Genomic DNA, 24,301 nt, shown 5'->3' on the forward strand with positions numbered 1-24,301 from the left:
ATAGGCAATCAGGTGTGCTCTTGGTCCTCTGTATCTACTAGGGACAAAGTACTGTAGGTACAGCAAAGAGTGCCAGATGCTTATTCTTTTAGCTTCTTTTTGTCTATCAAATATTGGCCTAAGATTTCATCTTTTCTAAAACAGCTGTTTATTCTCTTCCCTACAGGCCTAGGCACTCCTTGCAACCCTTGTCTTTCATAACGTCTGGTCATAAAACAGGGCTTGGAAAGTATCTGTTGAATGAAAAAAACAGCCAGCACTGGCTTGAGTCATTTCTAGCCCCCCCAAGTTCTTTAGTAGGAAAATTGAAGCAAGACCTTTCTTTTAAAAAGCCCAGTGGTAAATACATGGCACTGAAAATGAAACGGTTTCAGGGAGGAAAATCTGGTTTCTGACTTCATTAAACATGTGCGTCAAAAAATATCTGCTAGGGTATGTCACTTAGTGATAGAGTGCTTGCTAATTTTAAAGAAAACATACTTCTTACACAAGACAATTTAAACTGATGCAAAATATTTATTCCAAGTTAGTTATTTTATGCAGTAGTTTTCCCCCTCAACAGACTTGTGATAACCACATCTTTTAAATCTGTAAATAATGTTATCAAAATAATCTTATTCTTTGAAATCTCACAAAAATTTATATTTTACAATCCACCCTGAATATCAAGGCTGCAAGAATAACACATTTCCTATATCCAAATATTTTACAGCTGTACCCAAAAAGGAAAAAAGAAAACAAAAACAAACAAACAAAAAAACCACATATGCTTTGTTAAGGGCTAAAGTTACCCGAGCAGCCAAAAATAAAATAAAATATCCAAATTATTAGCATTAATTTAATACAATTATAACTTCAATAGTCACTTTGTCATTGACAATGATTGCTTGAGCACAGGGGTGAGTGCCCCAAGGGCTGGTAGTAGAAGCTGTTGCTGCAGACCAGTGTCTCCTCCTCTCTGCATCTCTGCACTGCCAGCTCCCACCTGTGCATCGCCCCATATGTACTGTGTGTGTGTATTTAAAAAATCTTTCCCACCACACAAACTTCTATTAAGCAGATAACAGGGAAGAACAACAACAAAAGCTAAACAAGCCAACTGCTCTTTCTTTGGGATATGATTATTTCCCTTGTGCATGAAATATTCAACAACATAAGAAAAGGAAAAGAACAATTTCTTTTGTATATTCCCTAAACACACAAGCTGAGTTTACTGAGTCAGATTAACTGTGAGCCTTTATATGCCTACTTCCAGGCATCGTCATCTGATGTTTCACTGCTACTTGTTTCTGTGTCTGAGTCCTCAAACTCTGCTTTACAAGTGCTTCTCCAAGGGGAGAATAGGCTGGAACCTCGGCTCTGTAAGAAGCCATTCTTTCCGAAGCCATTTCTTCTCAGCTGTGGTTAGAGTGGGAGAGAAGGGAAAAAAATAATCCATCAATGACCACACTGGCTTGTGGGACATAGGAAAAGGCCAGGCCTCAATTTGATATGAGGGAAAATGGGAGATGGGGGAAAATTTAGATCTTCTAAGATCTCTCACAGTAGGGCTGTTTAAACTTTAATGTACAAATAATTATCCAAGGTTGGCTTTTTTTTGGGGGGGGGGGGTACTGGAGTACTAGTGATTGAACCCAGGGGTGCTTTTACAACTGAGCTTCATATTCATTTTTTGAGACATGGTCTAAGTTGATTAGGGCTTAGCTAAGTTGCTGAGGCTGGCCTTGAAATCATAATCCTGCTGCCTCAGCCTCCTGCAGGCGTGTGCCACCACGCCAAGGACCTGTGATTCATTTTGTCCGAGGTAGGATTTGAGATTTCCTATTTCTGAGTTCTGAGTGGTAAGGTCTTATGTCAGCCTGTAAATTTTCCTTCTGTGTCATTTATTCAGCTATCATTTATATGCCACCAGAATGTAAACTCAAGGAGGTTTATAGAAACTTCATTTATCTTGTTCATTGTTGTAAACCTTAGGATCTGGCAGGGTTTTTTTTGTTCTTGTTTTTTGCAATGCTGGGGATCAAATGCAGGGTGTCACCTATATAAGGCAAGAGATCTACCAGTGAGCCAAATCCTTACCCTTTGGCAGAGTTTTATTCAGAGAAAGTGGCCAAGCATTTGTTGAATGAATTCATGTAAGCCTTTTGGTTTCTTAGTTCTCGCCAGAGCAGCAGAAGAAACTCAGGGCTGAATATAGAGAAAGTTCTGGCTTCTTCCTAAACACAGAGCTCAGTCCTTTGGAACATAATCTTGGGGTTCTGATAAGGGGTTAGAGCTATGAGGATGAAGAATGTTACCTTCTGGAATCTGCTAGTCACTGGCCTGTTGGTATACCTACCACTGGAGATCCTTTTTGTTCAGGCAGAGTTTGATGCTCCTTTATATTTCTACTACGGTAATTACTTTATACTTTCTTTTTCAAGGTTTCTCTCTCTCACTTAGGGCTTCCTTTCTTTCCTAGTGTTTAACTAGTCTCCAGGGAGGATTTATGACATACCTGCTCTGTCTTCATGTGGAACTCTTTTAGCTCATCCTCTGTGAGAGGAAGGCAATTCTCATCATTTTCAGGATATTCTTGCCATCCCATTGATTTCAATAACCTGGTGGAGGTAGAAAGACAAAGAAAATAGGACAACAGTAAGCCTAAGTGGGCAATCTACGGCTTTTCACAAGAAAATCTTAAGTTCTTTCAATTTCATGGCACTGTGGCCTCTCTCAGAACCTAATCCTACAATTCCCCTGGAATAGGAGATTTCTTTTAAGAAAGTACTCCCATACTTGGCAGGCTCCACAAGCTATCCAGTCGTGCCCAAGAAAGCTGGCTGCTTTATGTTCAAGGCCCTCATTTAAGCACCAGGGGTTTCAAGCATTCCAAGGCTCCTTTAAGGGGATTTTATGGTAACAGTTCATTTGGGACAGCACCACAGTCCCAGGAAACAGATTCTCATTTCTTTCCTTTTCGGACTGGAGCCATAAACTGAGTCTGAAATTCAATGACAAGAAAACTTTGGTGAGGAGATTGTGAAAAACTTGGCCAAGTCTGTGAGAGAATGCTAAGTAGCCAACAGGCTAACCTATGTTAACACTGAACAAGTTACAATGTTCATGGACTCTTCTCTCTGTATGCCCAATTCAGTTCTATCCAAGATGTCTTAAGAATGTTTAAGATCCTCACCAACAGGTCACACATAGCATTCTTTTTTTTTTTTTTTTTTAAAGAGAGAGAGAGAGAGAGAGAATTGCGCCGCGCGCATGCCAGGCAAACACACTACCGCTTGAGCCACACCCCCAGCCCAACATTCTTTATGATCTTGTCCTCTCTTACCTATGCTCTGCTTCCAGAGAGTGTGAAAGGATCCCCCCTTCTTCTGCTACAGGGAGAGAAAGACCATTCTGAAGACAGCCTTCCTCCCCATTTTCCTTTGGTTCAGGTGTGCTGTTGTCCTCCAACTGCAATAAACAAAAGGAAGGACACACTTGATTTAATGATCCTTTTTTCCCTTTTGGTACCCCGGATTGAAGCCAGAGGTGCTTAATCACTGAGCGAAATAAATCCCCAGACCCACCCCCTTTTAAAAATTTTGAAACAAAGTCTCATTAAATTGCTGAGGTTGGTCTAAAAATTTGTAATCCTCCTGCCTCAGCCTCCAGAGTCACTGGGATTACATTCATGCACCACCCACTTGGCTTATGATTCTTGTTGTAAGACAAGCAACCTACAAAATCAAGGAGTCAGAACCCAGGAAAGCGCTTTCTGAAGAAAACCTCGGCCCACAGGTTTTTCCCACTTAAAAATGGGACCTGCTATATAAAAAACTGAATTTCAAAGTTTACATGGAATGGCAAAAGATCCGGAATAGCTAACATGATATTAAAAGAAAAGAACAAAGTTGGAGGACTGATGCTACCAGACATTAAGGCTTACTATAATAGCTAGAATAATCAACACAGTGTGGTTTTTGCAAAAGAATAGACAAACAGATCAATGGAACAGAATAGAGTCCAGAAATACATAGTCAACTGATTTTTGAAAAGGGAACAAAGGTGATAAAATAGAGAAGAGACAGTTTTTTCAATAAAGGTATGGGAACAACTGGGCATCCATATACAAAAAAATGAATCTAGTTGAAGACTTTATACCCCTTCACAAAATTAACTCAAAATTACAGATCTAAATTTAAATACAAAACCATAAGATATCTAAATGTCAATGACTATTCTAGATACAACATCAAAGGCATGATCCATAAAAACAACTGACAGCCACATCGAGGGAGGAAATGTTTGTAAAATGGGTATCTGACAGGACTGTTATCCAAGATATACAAAGAACTTTAAAATTCAACAAGAAAACAACCTGATTTAAAAATAGGCAGAAGACCTAAACATAAGATATAAATAGCAAATAGGCATATGAAAGCTTGAGCCACATCTCATGTCACTAGGGAAATGTAAATTAAAACAACCAAGATACCACTATATATCTACCTAAAAGGGTCAAAATTCATAACATGGACAATATCACATTCTGTTATGTAGAGCAATATGAATTCTCCTTCATTATTGGTAGTAATGTAAATGGTATAACTCCTTTGGAAGACAGTTTGGTGGTTTCTTTCAAAACTAAATATGCAACCAGGTACAGTGGAGCATGCCTATAAATAATCACAACTACTTGTGAGCCTGAGGCAAGAGGACTGTCAAGTTCAAGGCCAGCCTTGACAATTTAGCAAGAGACCCCCATATCTCAGAAAATAAAAAGGGCTGAAGATGTGGCTCAGTACTAAACTGTCCCTGGGATCAACTCGCAGTACTAAAAACAAAAACAAACCACCTTCCTCTGCCAAACCCAAACCAAAAAAACCTCAACACACTGTTACCTTATGATCTAGCCATCACAATGGCTAAAGGACCTGACAACTAATGGTCACAAAAACTTGCACACAGTTGTTTACAACAGCTTTATTTATAATTACTAGAACTTGGAAGCAATTAAGATACCCTTCAGTAAGTGAACCTAATGGTCAATAAAATAAATCCTAGTTTGAATCTCTGATGAACAATGAATTAAATTCACTTTATCAAAGGCTCTTACTTTTACAGATACTATGTACATTTTAAAATCTTGCCATTTCTTTCACCCTTAAGGAAAAAACGAACAAACAAAAATCCCCCTACATATAACAAAGGAAAATATCTATATTGTCCCAGAGAACTCATATGCTCTTACATCCTCCAGCTTGTCACAGTCTCTGTTCTCTGCAAAGTCTCCATTTCGGTCATCCTTCAAAGTCTTCAGGAATTCACTCTTCCTATCAGTGGTTCGGCGGGTCAACTTGGTCAGACGAGAGGAGCTGATCTCAATTGGAGGGGTAATGCTGGAGGGACTCTAGGCAAATACCACAAATAGGTTTGCTCCTGATAGTAAAGGGCAAGCACTGAGATTCTCTGGATTACTTCTAAATGGCACAGATTTCCAGAATCTGGCAGCCTATTTAATACTCTCATCTTTTAACAAAAAAGGTAATCCTTTTTTTTAATGACTTATTTTTGCAGGTTTTCTATAGTTAAGACTTGCTGGCCTATATAGCATCTTCCTGATCCTTCTACAGACACCAGCAGTATGCTGGTGTAGGTCTATCACAGAACATTCACCCCATTCAGCTACTGTCCACTTTTGTATGCTCATAATGGGAGACAAAAGCAAAAAAAAAAAAAATTCTCAGTTAAGCAGTTAACAAAAGAAATGGCATTATAGCTACAGAGTCATGGTGGATATCTTAGTGTAAGTAAATAGGAAATGGCAACTTTGGAAAAGGCTGTCCTGCATTATCCTCACTCACCTCTTTGGGAGAGCTGAGAACTGCGCCACCAGCCAGTACCACTGGTTTGGTAACAGAAATTGGATTGGTAAATGATGACTCCCGGCTAGAGGAAAGGGATCCTGATTTGTGTTCCATTCTGCTAGATTTCCATGCATTGGGCTATATGGGAATAAATATATAAGTCAAAACAAGCATACAAATAGGAGCTCAGCTTGTAAAAATCTTAAAGCAAAGAGTGAAATGTTATGTGGGAATGCAAGTCCCCAGAGCTTACCTGTCTCAACATGTTTGGGAGGTGTACAAACCCTTTCTGAGATTAGACATTGAAGGATAAAGGAAGATGGAAAGCAGAGGAGCCTTATGGGATGTTAACAGATATTTATCAAAAGAGCTCTACTTCAATCAGCCTGAGAGGTACTGGGGTGATCAAAGTTCAATGGTTCACATTACCGTGTTTAAGTGCACAGATAAATTTGACAAGATGTCCCATTTAACCCAATTTTTCAAAAATTTTCTTTTTTAGTTACAGATGGACATAACACTTTAATTATTTTATTATTTTTTTAATGCGGTGCTGAAAATCAAACCCAGGGTCTCACATGTGCTAGGCAAGCATTCTACCATTGAGTCACAACCCCAGACCCTCAATTTTTCTTTTATGACGTTATTAACTTCCACATAACACATCAGAAAAATGCTGTTTTCTAGAAACTTTGAAGGCAAGAAGCTACTTCAAGGATACCTAGCGCCTCCTCCCCCTTTTGGTACCAGCAATAGAACCCAGGGACACTTAACTATATCCCCAGCCATTAATTTTTTTTTTAAGACAGGGTCTCGTTAAGTTGCTGAGGCTGGTTTTAAACTTGCAATCCTCCTGCCTCAGTCTACTGAGATGCTGGGATTATAGATGTGCATGCATCACTGTACCCAGCAGAGGCCCCTTTTTTTCTTAGTTTTGTGGAGTCTGGCCATGACCCCAACTCTGATGGCAGCACAGTATATCTGTAATGCTCTATTTTTTTGAGTCAATGACACTATCTGAGGAGACCAAGAAAGATGAGGCAAGTCAATGGGGCTGAAGCAAATGGAAAATTTTTACTTATTTTTGCAGACTGAAATATTATAATCAAGAGACTTAAAGTAGAAAGGGTTTGTGTGAAAATTATTCCTTTCTTGGGTGCCCTCTTAGTTGAGGGTACAATAGATGACACAGTAACTTTACAAAAGGAATTAATTTTACTGCATATCTACCATGTACCAGGTGCTTGTCATATAGTTTTATTTTGTTCTTAAACACATCAGGTACAATCAGTATTATTTTTGTGGGACTGGAGACTGAACTCCAGAGTGCTTTACCACTGAACTACATCCCAAGTGTTTTTTGAGATAGAGTCTCAAGAAGGCTGGCCTCAAACTTGTAACCCTCCTGTTTCAGCCTCCAGAGTCGTTGGGATTACAGGTATGTGCCACTGCCCAAAGTTTTAGAGAGAACGACACTTAAGACAATAACGTTATGCAATTTGTTCAATGTCACTCAGCTAGTACATGATTTTGCTTTTCCACTATCCAATAACACCTTTAAAAAGAATATACAATTAGATAAGCTCTGGCACTGATGAAAATCAAAAGATGACTGCTTGTGTTAACATTAAAGATGATTTGTGGCTTCCTCAGTTATAAAATGTTACTAGAAGCCTTGTCTTTCTTTTAACGTTGTCACCTCATGGCACAAAAAACACTTTTGTGTTTCTGCCACAGTAGTACAAAAGGTTTACCAGATAGCTTTACATGTAATAGGATGCCTATATTGATGCTTAATTTTATTCCAACTTAATCTTTAGTAACTTAAAACACTATGGCATACTTTGTTCCCTGCAATACTTACTTCTATCTCCATTTTGTAAAACACCTCTTTTATAAATAACTAAAAAACCTCAACCTCACATTACAAAGGACAGCTTTCAAAAATATGTCTTCTTTGAGGAATGACATATTTATTGCTCATTGCCAAATTTTTCTAAACATATCTCTTTCCCTTTCCCTGATGCTTCATTCTCTAGGTTCTGCTCTTACTTCCTGAATCCCTTTCAGTCTTTTCTATTGATGTAGGCATTCTATAGTTTTCTATGCTCACAACTCTTCTTCTGCTGTTATTTTTTCCTAGGTGAACTTCATTAGAAAAACTAGTTCTGTGGAATAAATTAGTTTAAAATAAAATTATGTAATAATATGTAAAACTGTATCTCTATCCCCAGCTTTTCCCCTAAGCTTTTATACAGGTCTACCTGAAGTCTTGTTCATCACTTCACTCATACTAGCCACACAGAATCACTTGCCTCCTCCCAAATATGGCATGTTTTGCCCCCATTTTGGGGTAATGGTTCCTTTTGCCTAAAATATCCCACCTACTTTATTTGCTCTTTAACAAACTCATACTTTTAAACTTTCATTTACTGAGTAATTAGGATGAGCTAGGAAATGTATTTCAAAATCTTTAAAACTTTAACTTCATTAAAGTTCATTTAACTTTATTCTTTCATTACAATTACGTGACAGATATAATTAACCCTTCAATTTTTTTGTTAAGGAGAATTAGCAAAACTAAATAACTTGCTCAAGATACTAGCCCTGGAGAGTGACACAAAGATTCTTAGTTAAGTTTAACTCTAAATTCTCAACTTCTCTCCTCTTCATCCTTCAAGATGGGAGGTATCCTGGAATAGCACAAACAGCACTGTTGTGAAATTAGATATGGTTTAAAAGTGTTGAATCTCCCCACCCCCTTTTTTTAATCTGGTATAGGGATTGAACCCAGAGGTGCTTAACCATGTAGCTACATCCCCAGCCCTTTTTGGTATTTTCTATAGAGAAATGAGTTGCTTAGGACCCCACTAAATATCTGAGGCTGGCTTTAAACTCAGATCTTCCTGCCTCAGCCTCCCGAGGTGCTGGGATTATAGGTGTGCACCACTATGCCCAGCTAAGAGACCTAACTCTTATTACTAAGCAGCTTTCAAACCTCATGTTACATAATTGAGGAGTAAATATGCTAACATGTGTAAAAGGCCTAGCAAAGATCTTGGAACACAATAATATGTCAACAAATGACAGTTCTCTTCCCTTTACCATGTATTTGAACACAGTTAGCTATAAAGACTTTTGAGGACCCTCCCCAGGCAGAGTATAATTTTAAAAAATCTCTTTCATTTTGTACATCTAGTGACACAATGCTTAATACTGGGGATTGAATACAGGGGTACTCTACCATTGAGCCACATTTCCAGCCTTCTTTTATTTTTTTTTAAAACATATTTTTTAGTTATAGATGGACACAGTGCCTTTGTTTTTATGTGGTGCTAAGGATCAAACCCAGTGCCTCACACGTTAGGAAAGTGCTCTCTCTACCCACTGAGCTACAACTCCAGCCCCCGCCCCTTTTAATTTTTGAGACAGGGTTTCGATAAGTTGTCAAGGTTAACCTTGAACTTGCTCCCGCCTTAGTCTCCTGAGTTGTTGGGATTATAGGTGTCAGTCACCAGGCCCTGATGAGTGTTCAATGTATAAATACTCAATTTTAGTAATGATTGCTAATACTTAACAATTAACTATTAGTCATCTCATTTCTTTCTCTAACATTTCACACTCAGGGTACCCCAAAACCACACTCTTCAAGTTTCCTAAAAACTGATTTTCATAGTTACCCCAATTTTCCAGGTAAGAATGCTCAGTGTACTCTGCTTTCTTTCTCTAATCATTATTCATTCTCACAGTGTATTCTGCTTTCCCATTACAAGTCACCTCTCTTCTCTGTCAACTGTCATCATCCTGTTCAAGCTTTATCTTTGAAAAGGATAGTAATGACAACCTTCACATAGTTTTCTCTTCATTTGCCCTCGACTCACAACAGGACTAAAGTCATGTTATATTGTGGATCATGATTTTTATCCTCACCAATTGTTCACTCTTAAAATCCTTGAAGACAAAATGACATTGTCTTTCCCATTTTTGTAGTTTCTATAGTCTTAACAGAATGCTTGCAGACATCTCAAATGAAATAACTTATGAAAACTGTTTACAGTTAAGGATGGGACAAACGTGTAAGGTACACTGACATGTTGGGAATAGGTGCCATTTATTGGCATTTTATTATGTGTCATTTTAAGTACTCTATTAATAAAGTCTCATTTACTCCTCACCAAAAAAACTTAAAAGGTGGATATTATTTTTATAATATCTATTGTATAAATGGAGAAACCGAAACCAAGAAGTTAAAAAACTTGCTTAAGGTCATACCACAAGAGCAAGATGGAACTTACTTACTTCAAAACTCTATTAACTTCCATTATAGAGTGTTTCTTTATAATATCTGCTCTCCTCACTTGAATTAACATTCCTTCTTTTTTTTTAACATCAGAGGAATAAGTATCCTAAACCTTTTAGAAGATAATTCATACAGTTTAGATTTAAAAAGTCCACTAAAGGTCATGTGTTGAATGATTGCTCCCCAGACCACGATGTTATTGAGAAGTAGTGAAATTTTTAGGCTTGGTGAAAGGAAGTTTAGCTCATTAGGGGTTTCCCCTTAAATGGAATATTGGGACCCAGGCCCTTTCCTGTCTATCTCTCTGGCCACCAAGAGGTGACTAGTCTTCCTGTGCCACACATTTCCATAAGTCATAATTGATGCTAGATTTCTTTGTATTTGCTTCTAAGCATCAAACACAGTGCTTTTGCACAATGGAAAGTGAATTAATGCTCAGTGTTTCTTTTTTTTAAGAAACACTAACTTTTAATTGCTTCCTTAGGCTAAAATTTATTCAAGCAATTATGTGCTAATAAAGGAAACAGGGATATAAATATGAAGAGGATCTGAAGCCTGTCCTTAAGGAGATTATACATAAGCAAATACAACAGATAAAATTTTATAGTTACTGTGGTAAGAGACAAGAGCGTTATGTTCCCATAGAGATATAATGATTATTTAGATCTTTAGTTGTAATAGAAAAGGTTCATAAAGAGGTTGGCATGACCTTGAAGAGAAAGAAGAGAAAAAAAGGGGCAGTAAATGAAGAAGATAGATAGCACTTAGGTTATGAAGAATTAATTGCACATGCGACTGCTAAGTAGTTTGAACACTGAATTATCAGATGAGAAATTGGTAACTACTGTCCATGGGCCTAATCTAGCTTGAAGTGTTTTTGTATGGCTCTTGAGCTAATTATTCTTACATGTTTAAAGGGATACAAAATAAGATGTAATACATAACAAAGACCATATGTAACCAGAACAGACTAAAATATTTATTATCTGGCTCTTCATTAAAAAAAAAAAAAAAAAAAAAAAAAAGGACCAATCCCTGCTATAAATGGTTTAGAAACACTGAAAGGATTTAGGAAGGGATATGATATATTCAGTTTTTCTTTTCTTTCCTTTCATTTCTTTCTGGGGGGGTGGGGGGGTTGGGGGGGTTGAGAGGGGGGTGGGGAGGATGGAGTCTATGTTGCCCAGGCTGGCCTCCAACTCCTGGGCTCAAGTGATCCTCCTGCCTCAGTCTCCTGAGTAGCTGGGACTATAGGTGCGTGCCACCGCGCCTGGCTGTATTCAACTGTTTTAGGATGATCATTCTGGCAGTTCTGTGGAAGATGAATATAGGAGAGATAAGAAAATAAAAGAGTACACTGCAACACTAAATGTGGGATGACAAGGTCCTAAACAAGAACAGCACAGTGGGAATAACTTAGAGGGGCTTTATAATTACTTGGCTGAAGGGAATGAGTGAGAAGGTTAAGGAGAAGAGGAAAGCAGCAGCCACGGTAGTCAGCAGAATGATCAAATGAATGTTAATGCTATTAGTGGAAAGGCAAACTAGGAGAAACAGGTTTATGAGATGAAGCTAATCCAGCAGGCAGCTGCAGAGAGTCTGGAGACATAGTACAAGCTACACATATAAGGTACTGAATGAATGTCTGATGAATGATGTTTGATAGGAAAAAACGAATTTACTAAATGTTTTCTGATTTATTCCCAAACTTATGTTGTACAGGTTCTTACACTGATTCTAACTTATACCTTGGAAGGAGGTGGTGCAGGCTTAGGAACCAAGTTCTTATAGACACTCGGAACCATAGTTGATGATTTGTTCCCATTTGCATGGTGAGATCCTGGTGAGGTGAATGCAGCAGAGAAGGCAGCAGCAGGATCCTCTTTGGAAACTTTTTTGATAACTAGCATCTTGGAGGGTTGCTTGGCACTAGGTGGGTTTTCTGTGAAATACAATAATGAAGACATAAAAGAATGTCACGCTTGTTGAATAACACAAAAACAATATTTTGTATCAAAGTCTCACCTTTAACAAATAAGGTGAGAGTAGAGACCAAGGAAGCAAACATTTCCTGTTGTGCACTTAACGGATATTCTTAAAAGCAACACTACTTGGGAACTATAGGACAAATGGTAGCATATGAAGCACTTGGTATTAAATTCAAACACCAGCCAGAAAGCACAAAGATGTTAGCAGTACTTTAGAGATACGATTTGTCTAATGTACAATGCTACCAGTCAGGCAAGGACCATACAAGAATATATCCAAAGGTAGCAGGCTCCTGATATCAAGGAAATGGAGAAATGAGTTAACTGGGGGAAATCTGCCATGGGATTCTGTGATCAGCAAAAACACGAGCAGTCACACATCATTAGCAAAAAGAGGTACAGCAATCACCCTTAATCCTATAATAATGGATTCAAATCCAGGTTTAGGTAAGCCAAAGCCTTCCTAAATAATATACCCGGCTATGTACAGAACACATCTCATAAAGGGTCCAGGAGAGTTCAATTTGTAAATGTCAAAGATTATAATCATGTTTTGGGACACACTGATTTTTATTTCAATTTTTTATGTCTTCTTATTTCCAACAAATACAAATAAATATGTGCATTTATGTTTTCCCCTTGCCCTACACCATAGGCATCATTTGTAACCCTACCATCACCACCAAAAATCAACAACTGGAATTCAGAGGAACAAAATTGTATGTACCCAGGATGTAGTGTTATACAACCTTTTGAAGAATACTTCTTTTTAAGCTGTTAAGGATCAAACCCAAGGCCTCACTCTTGCCATTGAGCTATATCCCTAGTTATCAAAGAATACTTCTGAAGTGTCTATTTAGTAATATAGCAGAATGTTGAAGATTATACTGTTATGTATACTTGTTTATGAAACATTCATAACATAAATACAATAAAAAATATTAACTATTTTAAATGGATTAACAATGCTAACTTCAAAATTACTTTTTTTTTTAAGAGAGAGAATTTTTTAATATATATATTTTTTTTAGTTTTTGGCGGACACTACATCTTTGTTTTTATGTGGTGCTGAGGATCGAACCCAAACTGCACACATGCCAGGCGAGTGCGCTACCGCTTGAGCCACATCCCCAGCCCCTCAAAATTACTTTTTAATGATTTTATATTAGTATCCCTTTACTTAAAATCTCCTTCCAAAATCAGGGATCTAAAAGCTTTCAATTATCTGTATTCTGAGGGAGGCAGAGTCATCTGCCATCCTTTTAGACACTCAAATTAGTGAAAAAATAATAGGTGTTAGTTACCAAGGGCAAATGGATGAGATGAGAAGCAAGAGATAAAGAAACAAGAAAAAGAATTTTGCTCCTCTCCCTGGTTAGAAAAAAAAAAAAAAAAAAAATCCAAGTTGTGCCTTTAAAATGGCAAAATCTACCTACCCCACACTCCAGAAGGGGTCCCAATAGGTCTGCATGGCTGATTCTGTTTGCCAGCTTCTGGATTCAAAGAAGGCTAGGAAAAAAGGAATATGAACAGTTGATATAAAAAGCTTATCATCTGGGGACTTTTGCAAAGTAGCCATCACCATGGACCTACCAAATAATTACAAGTTATTAGCACTTACTAATTTAATGTAGTGTTTAAAATTATAACAAAGAGAAAATGTTGAAATGCAAAACCAATAAATGTTATGTTGCATTTAGGCTTTCCTGAGTTCTACTTCCTCTGATGTAAGTGGGATTTCACATATTAACAGACTTAATGTCTTAAATTCTCACCTTCCTATATGATATATACACCAAATAAGGAGGCAACAGAAAGCTAAACAAACAAGGATGTGGATCATTTTTTGTAGACTTAAGGAAGATAATCTGGTCAGTGAAATGAACAGTATTCAATGCACTTCTAAGATTCCATTAGAGTAAGCCCAACCATGTGCCAGGGACTGTTTTAGAAATAAAAGGCAAAGAAGGGCCTTTGTCAAACCTCACAGAGTTACCATATCACTACAAAGATACACTTGTAGACACATAAGTACCATAAAAGGTTCCATAGACTGATAAAATTTTCCATTAGGGAAGGAATAATCAGAGAGGAAAGGATAATTCCATTTGAAAGAGAAATGTTGTCAGAAAAGGTTTTGTTATAAGTAATAACTAAGAAGAGTCAGTGAATTCCAAAACTGAAAAATGTGTGATTTAAGAACAGAAAGCTCAATGAATACTCTAAAATAGGGAAGCATGAAAAAGAACAGAATATTGAGAGATCAACAAATAGGTCAGCATGATTAGTGCTAGGGAAGAAAAGGAGGTCTTCTACAGGAAAAAGAGATACCTTGCAAAATTGGCAACAGCTGGCTTGGGGAGGATCTTTTAGGGAGATTTAACTTTATTTTAGAGTAATGGGGATCCATCTTCCAGCCATGGAATTAACATGATTAAATCATCAACTTACAAAAATCACTGTGGTAACAGCTTGAAAGATGGCTGTAAGCATTTAGTTTAAGCATTAAGACTATTAGGAGACCAATTCCATAGTTCAGAAAAGTAATCAAAGCAACAAGAATGGAGGAAGCCATGGAGGGAAGACAGAAAGAATTAAGAGCAATAGACTGGATTGTATGTGGGTATGAGGATGACACCGGTGTTCAAGCCCAAACTTTACAATCTGGTAACAGGGTAAGAAAACAGCTTCCCAACACAAATGCCTTTAGGACATTAAGCAAACAATAAAAAGACATGCAGAATCTAGTAGAAAGCATCTAAGTCAGACTCTCTAAAGGTGGGGGGGCTCAGCTAGTACATATTTCTCACTAAGTCAAGGTAAGAACCATTAGAATAGAAGAATAAGCAAATACATGTATCCATTTAACATGCCTGACCTAGGGAACATCACAGCTTGGCCTAGCCTACCTAAAAACACTGCTTACAACACTTAAATTAGCCTACTCCTACAAAATTGGGCAAAATCAACACAAAGTGTATTTTATAATAAAGTGTTAAATATCTCATATAACTTACTGAATACTATGTCAAAAGTGAAAAACAGAATGGTTGTATGGATATGCTTTTGTATTACTGTGAAGTTCAAAAGTTGTTAAGTTGAACCATTATAGTTGGGGACCATTTGAATTCAAAGATAAATTCCTCATAATTTCTCTTTTAACCCTCATTTAGTCTTGATTCGACAATTAATCACTTTTTTCCTGTGCCGAGTGACGCTTGAACACAGGGCCCCACATAGACCACCACTGAGTTACACCTGCAGGTACTGACCATATATTAATATTTACCACCTTTTTTTTTTTTTTTTTTTTGACACTGGGGATTGAACTCGGGGACACTCAACCATTGAGCCACATCCCCAGCCCTATTTTGTATTTTATTTAGAGACAAGGTCTCGCTGAGTTGCTTAGTGCCTTGACATTGCCGAGACTGGCTTTGAACTCACCATCCTCCTATCTCTTGAGCCTCTGGGATTACAGGCATGCGCCACCACACCTGGTCCACCATTGTTTTGGTTGGTATCTTTCTGGTTAATTTGTCTGAAGCTTTTTCTCAAGAAAAGCAGAAGAATATCCTGAGTTTTTACACAATTATGTTTGTGATCTTTTTTTAAAAAAATATTTTTTAGTTGTAGATGTACACAATACCTTTATTTTATAATTTATTTTTATGTGGAGCTGAGGATCAAACCCAGTGCCTCACACAGGTTAGGTGAGTACTACTGAACTACAACCCCAGCCCCTATGTCTATGATCTTTGTAACTGAGAAAGTTTGACAAATACAATCCTTTTTTCATATATTCTTAGTCTATTTACTTATTTTTTTTAAATTTATATATATATATTTTTAGTTGTTGATGGACCTTTATTTTACACATTTATTTGTATGCAGTGCTGAGAATCGAACCCAATGCCTCACACATACTAGGTAAGTGCTCTACCACTTTAGCCACAACCCCAGCCCACTCCATTAATTTTTGTTATAAAGCTTTGCTGTTGAAGTATATTTGATTTCCTTTCTCTTAAGTCACTCAATTTTTATGTCAGGATGTCCAAAGGATATTTCTTTTCTTTTTTGTTCACATCTAATTAAAGACTACGTTTCAGTATTGGCTGCTATGGCTAGCCTTTTAATTTAAAGCTTTTTCATACAAATTTTCTTGTATTTCAATATATTTTTTGTTGAACTTTTCTTCAGTATTTAAGCTATTCCTTTTATTTTGGTTTTCTTTAGGGACAGAGATGCTATTACGTTTATGTATATTGGACTTTTTTGTCTTACTTTTGTATTCACTTTTTTCCTCAGTTTTAATTTATCCATTTTTTCTTCATTTAAGATTTTTTTTTGTGTCTTCTAATTCTTGAAAAATGTGTTTTATTTCTTTTGTATTCCTTCTTGTTTGGCCTTTTTTTCCTTAAATCTTTCATTACTTTTTTCCAGAGTTCTAATACCATGAGCATTTCTGAATTATGTTTACCATTTTCTTAATATCATTTAGTTAATGTTTTAAGATAATAAATTATAGTTCATATCTGTTTTGTGGCGGTAGAAAGGAATTTGACCTTGATCCTTTCATGTTGCTCACTTATATATGATTACATTAGCTTCTGTTGATGGGTCTAGGTAGCTCTTCATGCTCTTGTTTTCAGTGTTCAAAAATATAGTGACTTGAGCTGGGGATGTGGCTCAAGCGGTAGCGTGCTCGCCTGGCATGCGTGCGACCTGGGTTCGATCCTCAGCACCACATACAAACAAAGATGTTGTATCTGCTGAAAAACTAAAAAATAAATATTTAATTAAAAAAATATATATATAGTGACTTATTTTTTTTTAATGCTGGATGTTCTGTCCCCCCCACCTTTTATGTGAACTTTCCCTTTCCTTTGTCTATTATGTGTCTTTGTACAGCTCAGTCTGGACTATATTTCCAATAGTTGGAGACTTTGTTGTAAAAGAGAATATCAGCTAGTTGGTATAAACAATGAGAAGACCTGTGCTGGTTCTTGCAATTTACTGCTTCTAATTCCAAAGTCATCTCTTCTATCTATTCTGTGTAAATGTATCTGGCACTCTAAAATATCTGCAGCTGGAGTGTTAACTTTTGTTAATGCAAAGAGCTAAAAGAGTTTTGTTTCCTGTTCCAGTGTGCTTACTCTGTAGCCTCCTGCAGCACAGTTCCTCAAAGCCAAGTTCTGAAGTGCAAGTGAGACTTGAGTCCTGTAGTTTCCCTCAATACTCTAGGAGTAGTTATGAAGCAGAGTAACATCTCCCATGTATGGTTTTCCCAGGTACTCCATAGGGCAAACTTCTAGCACTTTTCCCCCAGAGAAGCATGTCAGCAACTGCTCTGCCATTCAGTGAGCCACAACTGAGTACTTACAAACAGGATCTGAACATTTAATAATAGCAGTAGTTACCATTAAAAAACAAAACAAAAAAACCCAACTATGTGTCATCAGGTATAGTGGCACATGCCTGTAATCCAACCAATTTAGTAGGCTGAGGCAGGAGAATGTCAAGTTTTAGGCAAGCCTGGGCAATTTAGCAAGATTCTGCCTCAATAAAATAAAAAGGACTAGGGATATAGCTGAGTGGCAAAGCATCTCTGGCTAATCCCTAGTACAAAATAAAAACAAAAAGAACCAACTATGTGTCACATACATTATTCAACATACACCATAGTACAATGCATACATTACTATCTCTACCTAATAATTCCAGGACAATTACAACTATTTAACTTGCCCAAGGCAACTATATAAGACTATTTTAAAAATAAAAATAACTAAAAAAAAAAAAAAACCTTTATTTATTCATTTATTTTTATGTGGTGCTGAGGATTGAACTCAGTGCTTCACACGTGAGGCAAGCGCTCTACCACTGAGCCACAGCCCCCACAAAATAACTTTTAATTTAAAATAATAAAGAAAGTCAGCTCCAAACAATTCAGTCCCCAAACACCTTAAAACCTATCAATGGTGCCCCTTCACCACAGGGATTGGAATGGATCACGGGGGCCTTCTACCACTGAATTATATCCCAACCCTTTTCATTTTTTGATTTTCAGGCAGGATCTTGCTAAATTGCCCAGAGTGACCTCAAACTGGCAATCCTCTTCCTTCAAGCTCCTGAGTAGCTAGGAATACAGACAGGTACCCATAGCAAAAGGCTAATCTGTAATTCGTATATTACTTCTCTTTCTTGATATACCCTTTTCTTCTTTGGCTAATCACTCTCAGTCACCCTTATGGCTATTCCACAGGTTCTGCTCTGTGCCTCCTCCCCCTCTAATATATTACTTTCTGTACTACTGGATATCTGGGTCATTCTGGATAAATACTCAAGAGAGTGTGAGGGAAACATAGATTTCCAAAGAATAAAGTTTTGAAGGACAGGAATTAATATATAACATTTACATCAAGGACCCTAGGACTTTTCTAGACTTGGGGAAGAGAGATTAATATCCAAATTTGATAGGGCTGGGTTTGTAGCTCAGTGGCAGAGTGTGTGCCTAGCATGTGTGAGGCACTGGGTTCGATCTTCAGCACCACATATAAATACATAAAAAATAAATTAAGTAAAGGTCTATTGACAACAACAACAAAAATCCAAACCCGACTCCTCTTTAGTTGATTTAAAAAATTCATCTCAGTGTTAAAGATTGAACACAAGGCCTCGTGCTTGACAAACAGTACTCTCCTGTCATTGACCTATAGTTCCAACTCCTTTAGTTGACTTTATTAATATGCTGTTTAAGTGGCTATAACAGAAGTTTCTGGTTACAACTGTAATCCCAGCTACTCAAGACACTAAGGCAGGAGGATTTCAAGTCTGAGGCAAGCCTCAGCAACTCAGTAAAACCCAGCTGCGTCCGGCGTTCATGCCTGTAAACCCAGTGGCTCAAGAGGCTGAGACATAAGGATCACAAGTTCAAATCCAGCCTCAGCATTGGTGAGGCACTAAGCAACTCAGTAAGACCCTGTCTCTAGATAAAATGTAAAACAGGGCTGGGGATGTGGTTCTGTGGTTGCGTGCCCCCTCCCGCCCAAACAACAAAAACCTTGTCACAACATAAAAAATAAAAAGGGTTGGAGATGTAGTTCAGTGGTAGAATGCCCCCAAATAACTAGAGTTGCACTATTTAAATAACTATAGAGTTGCTACATGTAGTCATTAAGTACTAAAATGTACATACAGTCTATGCTGAGATGTGCTATAAGTACAGGAAACACAGTGAAGACGGAATATAAAAATAATGTACATTATCTCACTAATAATTTAAGCATAGAGTATATGTTAAAGTAATAATATTCAGGATATATTTGGTCAAATAAAATATTTTGTTAATTTTAAAAATGAACTCTAAAAATTCCACTTTTCATTAGATGCCAAAAGGCATACAATTCAATAAAACAGCATAAAATCTTGCTGAACATACATGCAACAGCTTAAACATTCAAAATTGCATATTCCTAACTTATTACAACAATTTTATATGAGAGTAATATTAAAAGGGAAAAAACCTCTTATGATAATTTATGTAATTATATTTAGATACTAAACCTTAGAAAACTTCAGGAAAAATTACAATTTTTCTTTTACACTCCAAAGGTGTAACGAAGAAAAATGTACTAAGATTTGCTGTAAGTTACATAGGAACTTTGATCATCATTTTCAAACTAACCAAATGAACCCCTTTCCTTTAAAAATAAACCTAAACCTAAGTCTCCCTTTTCTGTAATAGTACTAATAGGGTCTGTATTTAAGACCTACACATCTAGAGCTTCGTACTTACAAAGTCTTCCTCTTCAAACTGCAACTTTTCCACCTTGTCTTCTTTCTTTTCTTCCCTAATCTCTGTAGGTGGCTTTTCTTGAAAGGCACAGCCTTTCCGGGAATGAAAACTGCCATTCCAGTGTCGATGGTTCCCTGTACCACCTCCACTACGCTGGTTTATGCCATCATGACCTCGGGAAGAACTATGCCAACCAGATAGGTTCCCTGTGATTCCAGCATATGCTCCCTTAGAGACACCAGAGTCCACAGAATCATGGCGGAAGAGGGAGGGCTGGTGCCAGGAATCTAGAATAGTAAGGAAAAGTGTTAACAGGTCAGATTGTCCACTTCCTGGAAATTCAGAAATGACTGGGGCTAGATGCTTCCTGATCTGGTTTATGGTACTGTCAAAAGGCCTTCAGGAGACTTGTTCAGTAAGAAGTTCACACAAAGAACCACTAAATAAATCTTTTTTTTTTTTTTAGTTGCTGATGGACATTTATTTATTTATATGCATTGCTGAGAATCGAACTCAGTGCCTCACACATGCCAGGCAAGTGCTCTACCACTAAGCCACAACTTCAGCCCTAAATAAATCTTTTGGCAGACAAGTTTTAAATGAATTTTTGAATTAAAAAAAAAAAATTCATGAGAACATAAAAATGTTAGACCTAGAAAGCCAATGTAGTTGAGTAACGACTACTAGAGGACCTAATCAAGAACTATGTTTATAAAGAATCCTATTTTTTAGATATGGACATGCACAAAAGCCTGGGCTTACTTGACGTTAAGTATGTAGTCATGTAAGCTGGACATGGCTCACCTCCTGTAGTTCGTAGGGGCCCATTGTTAAAAAAGCCATCAGAGGAATTGTGTCGACGACGGCTCACTCCAAATCTACCTTCTCCTCGGGGCAGGTGCTCTCCGTGTTTTTCAAAGGTGGATGTAGGTGACTAAGATGATAAAGTACAGAGAGGCAAATAGGTAAGTACAATCAGTCTCTTTCAAGCGGTAGCGCGCTCGCCTGGCATGCGTGCGGCCTGGGTTCGATCCTCAGCACCACAAACAAAGATGTTGTGTCTGCCAATAACTAAAAGAAATAAATATTTAAAAAATCTCTCTCTCTCTTAAAAAAAAAAAAAAAAAAAAAAAAAAAAATTAATGTAGAGAAGAGCTAGGTTACACAATTATTAACTCACTTCCTTCATCCCAAAAGGGAAAAAAAGATGATGACCTCACTTATTTGCCTGAGGTGGGGGGAGTCATCAATATCCCTAAATAGCCCCCAAATTTTATACTTAAAAATATTAATCTTGCAACAGAGGCTGAGAAAAAGATGCTTGCCTTAAAAATCATTCTGCACAGTTTTATTATTTCTATAAAATTATTCTAGAATTAGAGAAAAAGCAATAGTTCAAATGTTACCTTGGTAATGATGCACAACTACAAAGTTTTATCTGCAAAGATTACTTGAACAATAATAATTTTGCATTAAAACCCATTTTACATGTGAGAAAAGTCAGGGAGATTGTCTTTGAATTTATATAATTCAAAGAAAGCAGTTTCTGACAAACATTATGAATTAACGTATTCATTCATTTTTCAATAAATTTCATTCTGTGGGTTTTTTTTAAGTTGTAAAGGATAGAGTCTGTGATGATCAATCTTTTTTTTAACCTTTATTTAATTTTATATGGTGCTGAGGATCAAACCCAGTGCCTCACACTTGCCAGGCAAGTGCTCTACCACTAAGCCACAACTCCAGCCATGTGGTGGCCAATCTTAGTTATCAACTTATGAAGAGATGCCTAGATCCGTAAATCATACTTCTAGTTGTGTCTGTAAGGATATTTCCAGGCAAGATTGGTGTTTTGGTCAGGGAACTAAGTAGGAAAGACCCACCCTGAATATGGGTCGCACTATTGAATGGGCTGGGGACTTAGATAGAATACAGAAGCAGAATAGGGAAGCTCTCACTCACACTTCTTGCAGGTGTGGTTTTCTGCTAATACTGCTGTTGCTTCTAATTTTGTGGCCTTCTGCTTCTTGGAGCAGCTACCAGTTTTCTTGGCTCTTTAGGAGGCAGATGGCCATTATGGAACTACTGAGCTCCTCAATGTGAGCCAATTAACTTCTTCTAACCATACTTTCTGTTGCTTTTATTTTTCTGAGGAACTCTTGACTAATACACAGACCAGAGGCTATTTAGCCACGAAAAGTATGGGTATGTTTGACAAGGACTTACAGAAAAATTATAGGCAGAAGCACATTCATCTATTTTCTTACTATCAATATCCTTAACAATACTTAATATGTCAGTCTTGTTTACCCATTCCAGTGGGTTACAAAGATCTTTTCCTATGCTTTTTTCCTAAAAGTTTTACTGAGCTAGCATCTTAAACTTAGGTTATGATCCATTTCAAGTTAATTTTTGTGTAGATAGAGGTTGAAGTGTTCTACCTCATCCAATTATTCCAGGACCATTTGTTAAAACAAACAAAAAATCAAGCAAAAACAAAACTTATCACTTCCCTTTTGGATTTTTACCTTGGTAATTAAGTCGAAAGTCAACTGACATTTTATATATACAGGCCTATTTTGAACTCTCTATTCCATTTCATTACTTTTTATGTCTATCCTATGCCCAAACTATATAACTTTACTATTATACCTTTACTGGAAAGGTTGAAATAATATATTTTAATTCTCTCATTTAGTTCATTGTTCTAAAACAATTATTTGCTTTTTAAGCGTTTTCCTGGATCCAACATCCATCCCCCTCAAGGACTTCAGACTAGACCAATTATGAGATTTTGAGGAATTTTAAGAAGACAATTCAAAATGAAGTTCAGAGCATAAGGTTTTTATGTCTAGACGAGACCAGAAACACCTTCCCAAAAATTTACATTCTTAAAAAATATGGAAAGTGGGCCATTTTAATTTTTATTTGTTCTAATTAGTTATACATGATAGCAGAATGCATTTTGATTCATTGTACAAAATGGAGCACAACTTATCATTTCTCTGTACATGATGTAGAAGTGCACTACATTTAGTCATACGTGGGAAAGCAGGCCATTTAAAAAATACTACTAATTTTTTTCTCCTTTATTAATTGACAAAAATGGGAAGCACTTTTAATTTTACTAGTTTTAGAATGGTTTCCTTTATGAACACCCCAGGATTTCTTCTGTGCTCTGTGAGTTGGTCTGCTTTAATCACATGAACTGGTTTTTCCATTTGTCTTTACCCCCAAATAACACACATTTCCTCCCAAATCATTAAGTAATGCCTCTAAAAAATTTTTCTAGGATTTAATATAAGAACCACTTAGTAGCTGAACAATCAATATCTATGTCCTTTCTTCCTCTTTATCTACTATCATAGTTTAAAGTGCATTCATGCCAAAGTTCTATTTTCCCAAGGATCATTTCCCTTTCAGTGAAATGCCTCTTTGTCAGTCAATAGGTTAGGAGGTATATAATCTATAAAGTGTGCTGCAGCTAATACAGAAAGGCTGAAGGGTGCCATGTAAAAGAAAGGTAATGAGTCTATGAAAACATTTTTTCAATCTTTAGGCAAGGCAGAATATGTATTAAAAAACAATCTATGTTTTACAAATTTTATCCTAATAAAATATTAGGGCGGATTAAAATCTAAAACCAAAAACAACCCAAGTCTGTAAAACAGAGGCCACAGGCCAGGAAGGGAAGAAAAAGTAACTAGTATTTGGGTATTTACTAGAGGGATGGAGATGAGTACCTTAGCTGACTGTGGTGTTGAGAAATTTAGCCAAGCAGGAACAAAGTCATGCTGCGCCATTTAGGTCCAGTGTCTCTTTTCAGCAAGGTGAGGCATCCAACCTCATGGCCAGGATCTGAAAGTGAGACAACTCAAATCACTTATGCTTTTAAGAATCGAATAATCTGTGATTAACCTATGATCCCTCTTCACAGAGTATCTGTCCTGAGATCTATAGATATTTCTAAGGGTCCAAATCTCACAGAAGTTATAAACAAAAGCAATGGTCTGTAAATATGTTGATTATGAAAAAAACATAAACAGAAAAATATGACACAAGTCAAGAAGGTCATGTCAAAGAATCTAATGCATTCTTGAGTTACAAGAGAAGAAGCTGAAGAATAAACACAAAATAGATACTTATGGAAAGAGAACAGTTTGACTCAGTCAGGTACTTGGGTAACTTCTGGCCAAAGGAGTAGAAAAGTGGGCTGGGGATGTGGCTCAAGCGATAGCGCGCTCGCCTGGCATGCGTGCGGCCCGGGTTCGATCCTCAGCACCACATACAAACAAAGATGTTGTGTCCGCCAAAAACTAAAAAATAAATATTAAAATTCTCTCTCTCTCTCTCCCTATCTTTAAAAAAA

The 24,301-nt window shown here is 37.1% G+C and overlaps 1 protein-coding gene across 2 annotated transcripts in view; it reads right to left on the reverse strand.

The window, feature by feature from the left end:
* Positions 1-488: 488 nt before the first annotated feature.
* The window catches only part of Gpbp1l1 (GC-rich promoter binding protein 1 like 1), a 42,706-nt gene continuing 18,893 nt past the window's right edge, over positions 489-24,301 (reverse strand). For both annotated transcript variants that reach the window (XM_077790969.1, XM_077790968.1), the window contains exons 3-12: positions 23,676-23,790; positions 20,737-20,866; positions 19,933-20,219; positions 13,571-13,643; positions 11,895-12,088; positions 5,844-5,984; positions 5,231-5,389; positions 3,326-3,450; positions 2,498-2,600; positions 489-1,398 (exon numbers count right to left, since the gene is read on the reverse strand). In XM_077790969.1, coding sequence (XP_077647095.1) covers positions 1,246-1,398; positions 2,498-2,600; positions 3,326-3,450; positions 5,231-5,389; positions 5,844-5,984; positions 11,895-12,088; positions 13,571-13,643; positions 19,933-20,219; positions 20,737-20,866; positions 23,676-23,735 — 1,425 coding nt within the window. In that variant the 5' untranslated portion in view covers positions 23,736-23,790 and the 3' untranslated portion in view covers positions 489-1,245. The remainder of the gene's footprint in view (positions 1,399-2,497; positions 2,601-3,325; positions 3,451-5,230; positions 5,390-5,843; positions 5,985-11,894; positions 12,089-13,570; positions 13,644-19,932; positions 20,220-20,736; positions 20,867-23,675; positions 23,791-24,301) is intronic.

The sequence above is a fragment of the Urocitellus parryii genome, chromosome 11, assembly GCF_045843805.1.
Source record: "Urocitellus parryii isolate mUroPar1 chromosome 11, mUroPar1.hap1, whole genome shotgun sequence".
NCBI classification, from domain to species: domain Eukaryota; kingdom Metazoa; phylum Chordata; class Mammalia; order Rodentia; family Sciuridae; genus Urocitellus; species Urocitellus parryii.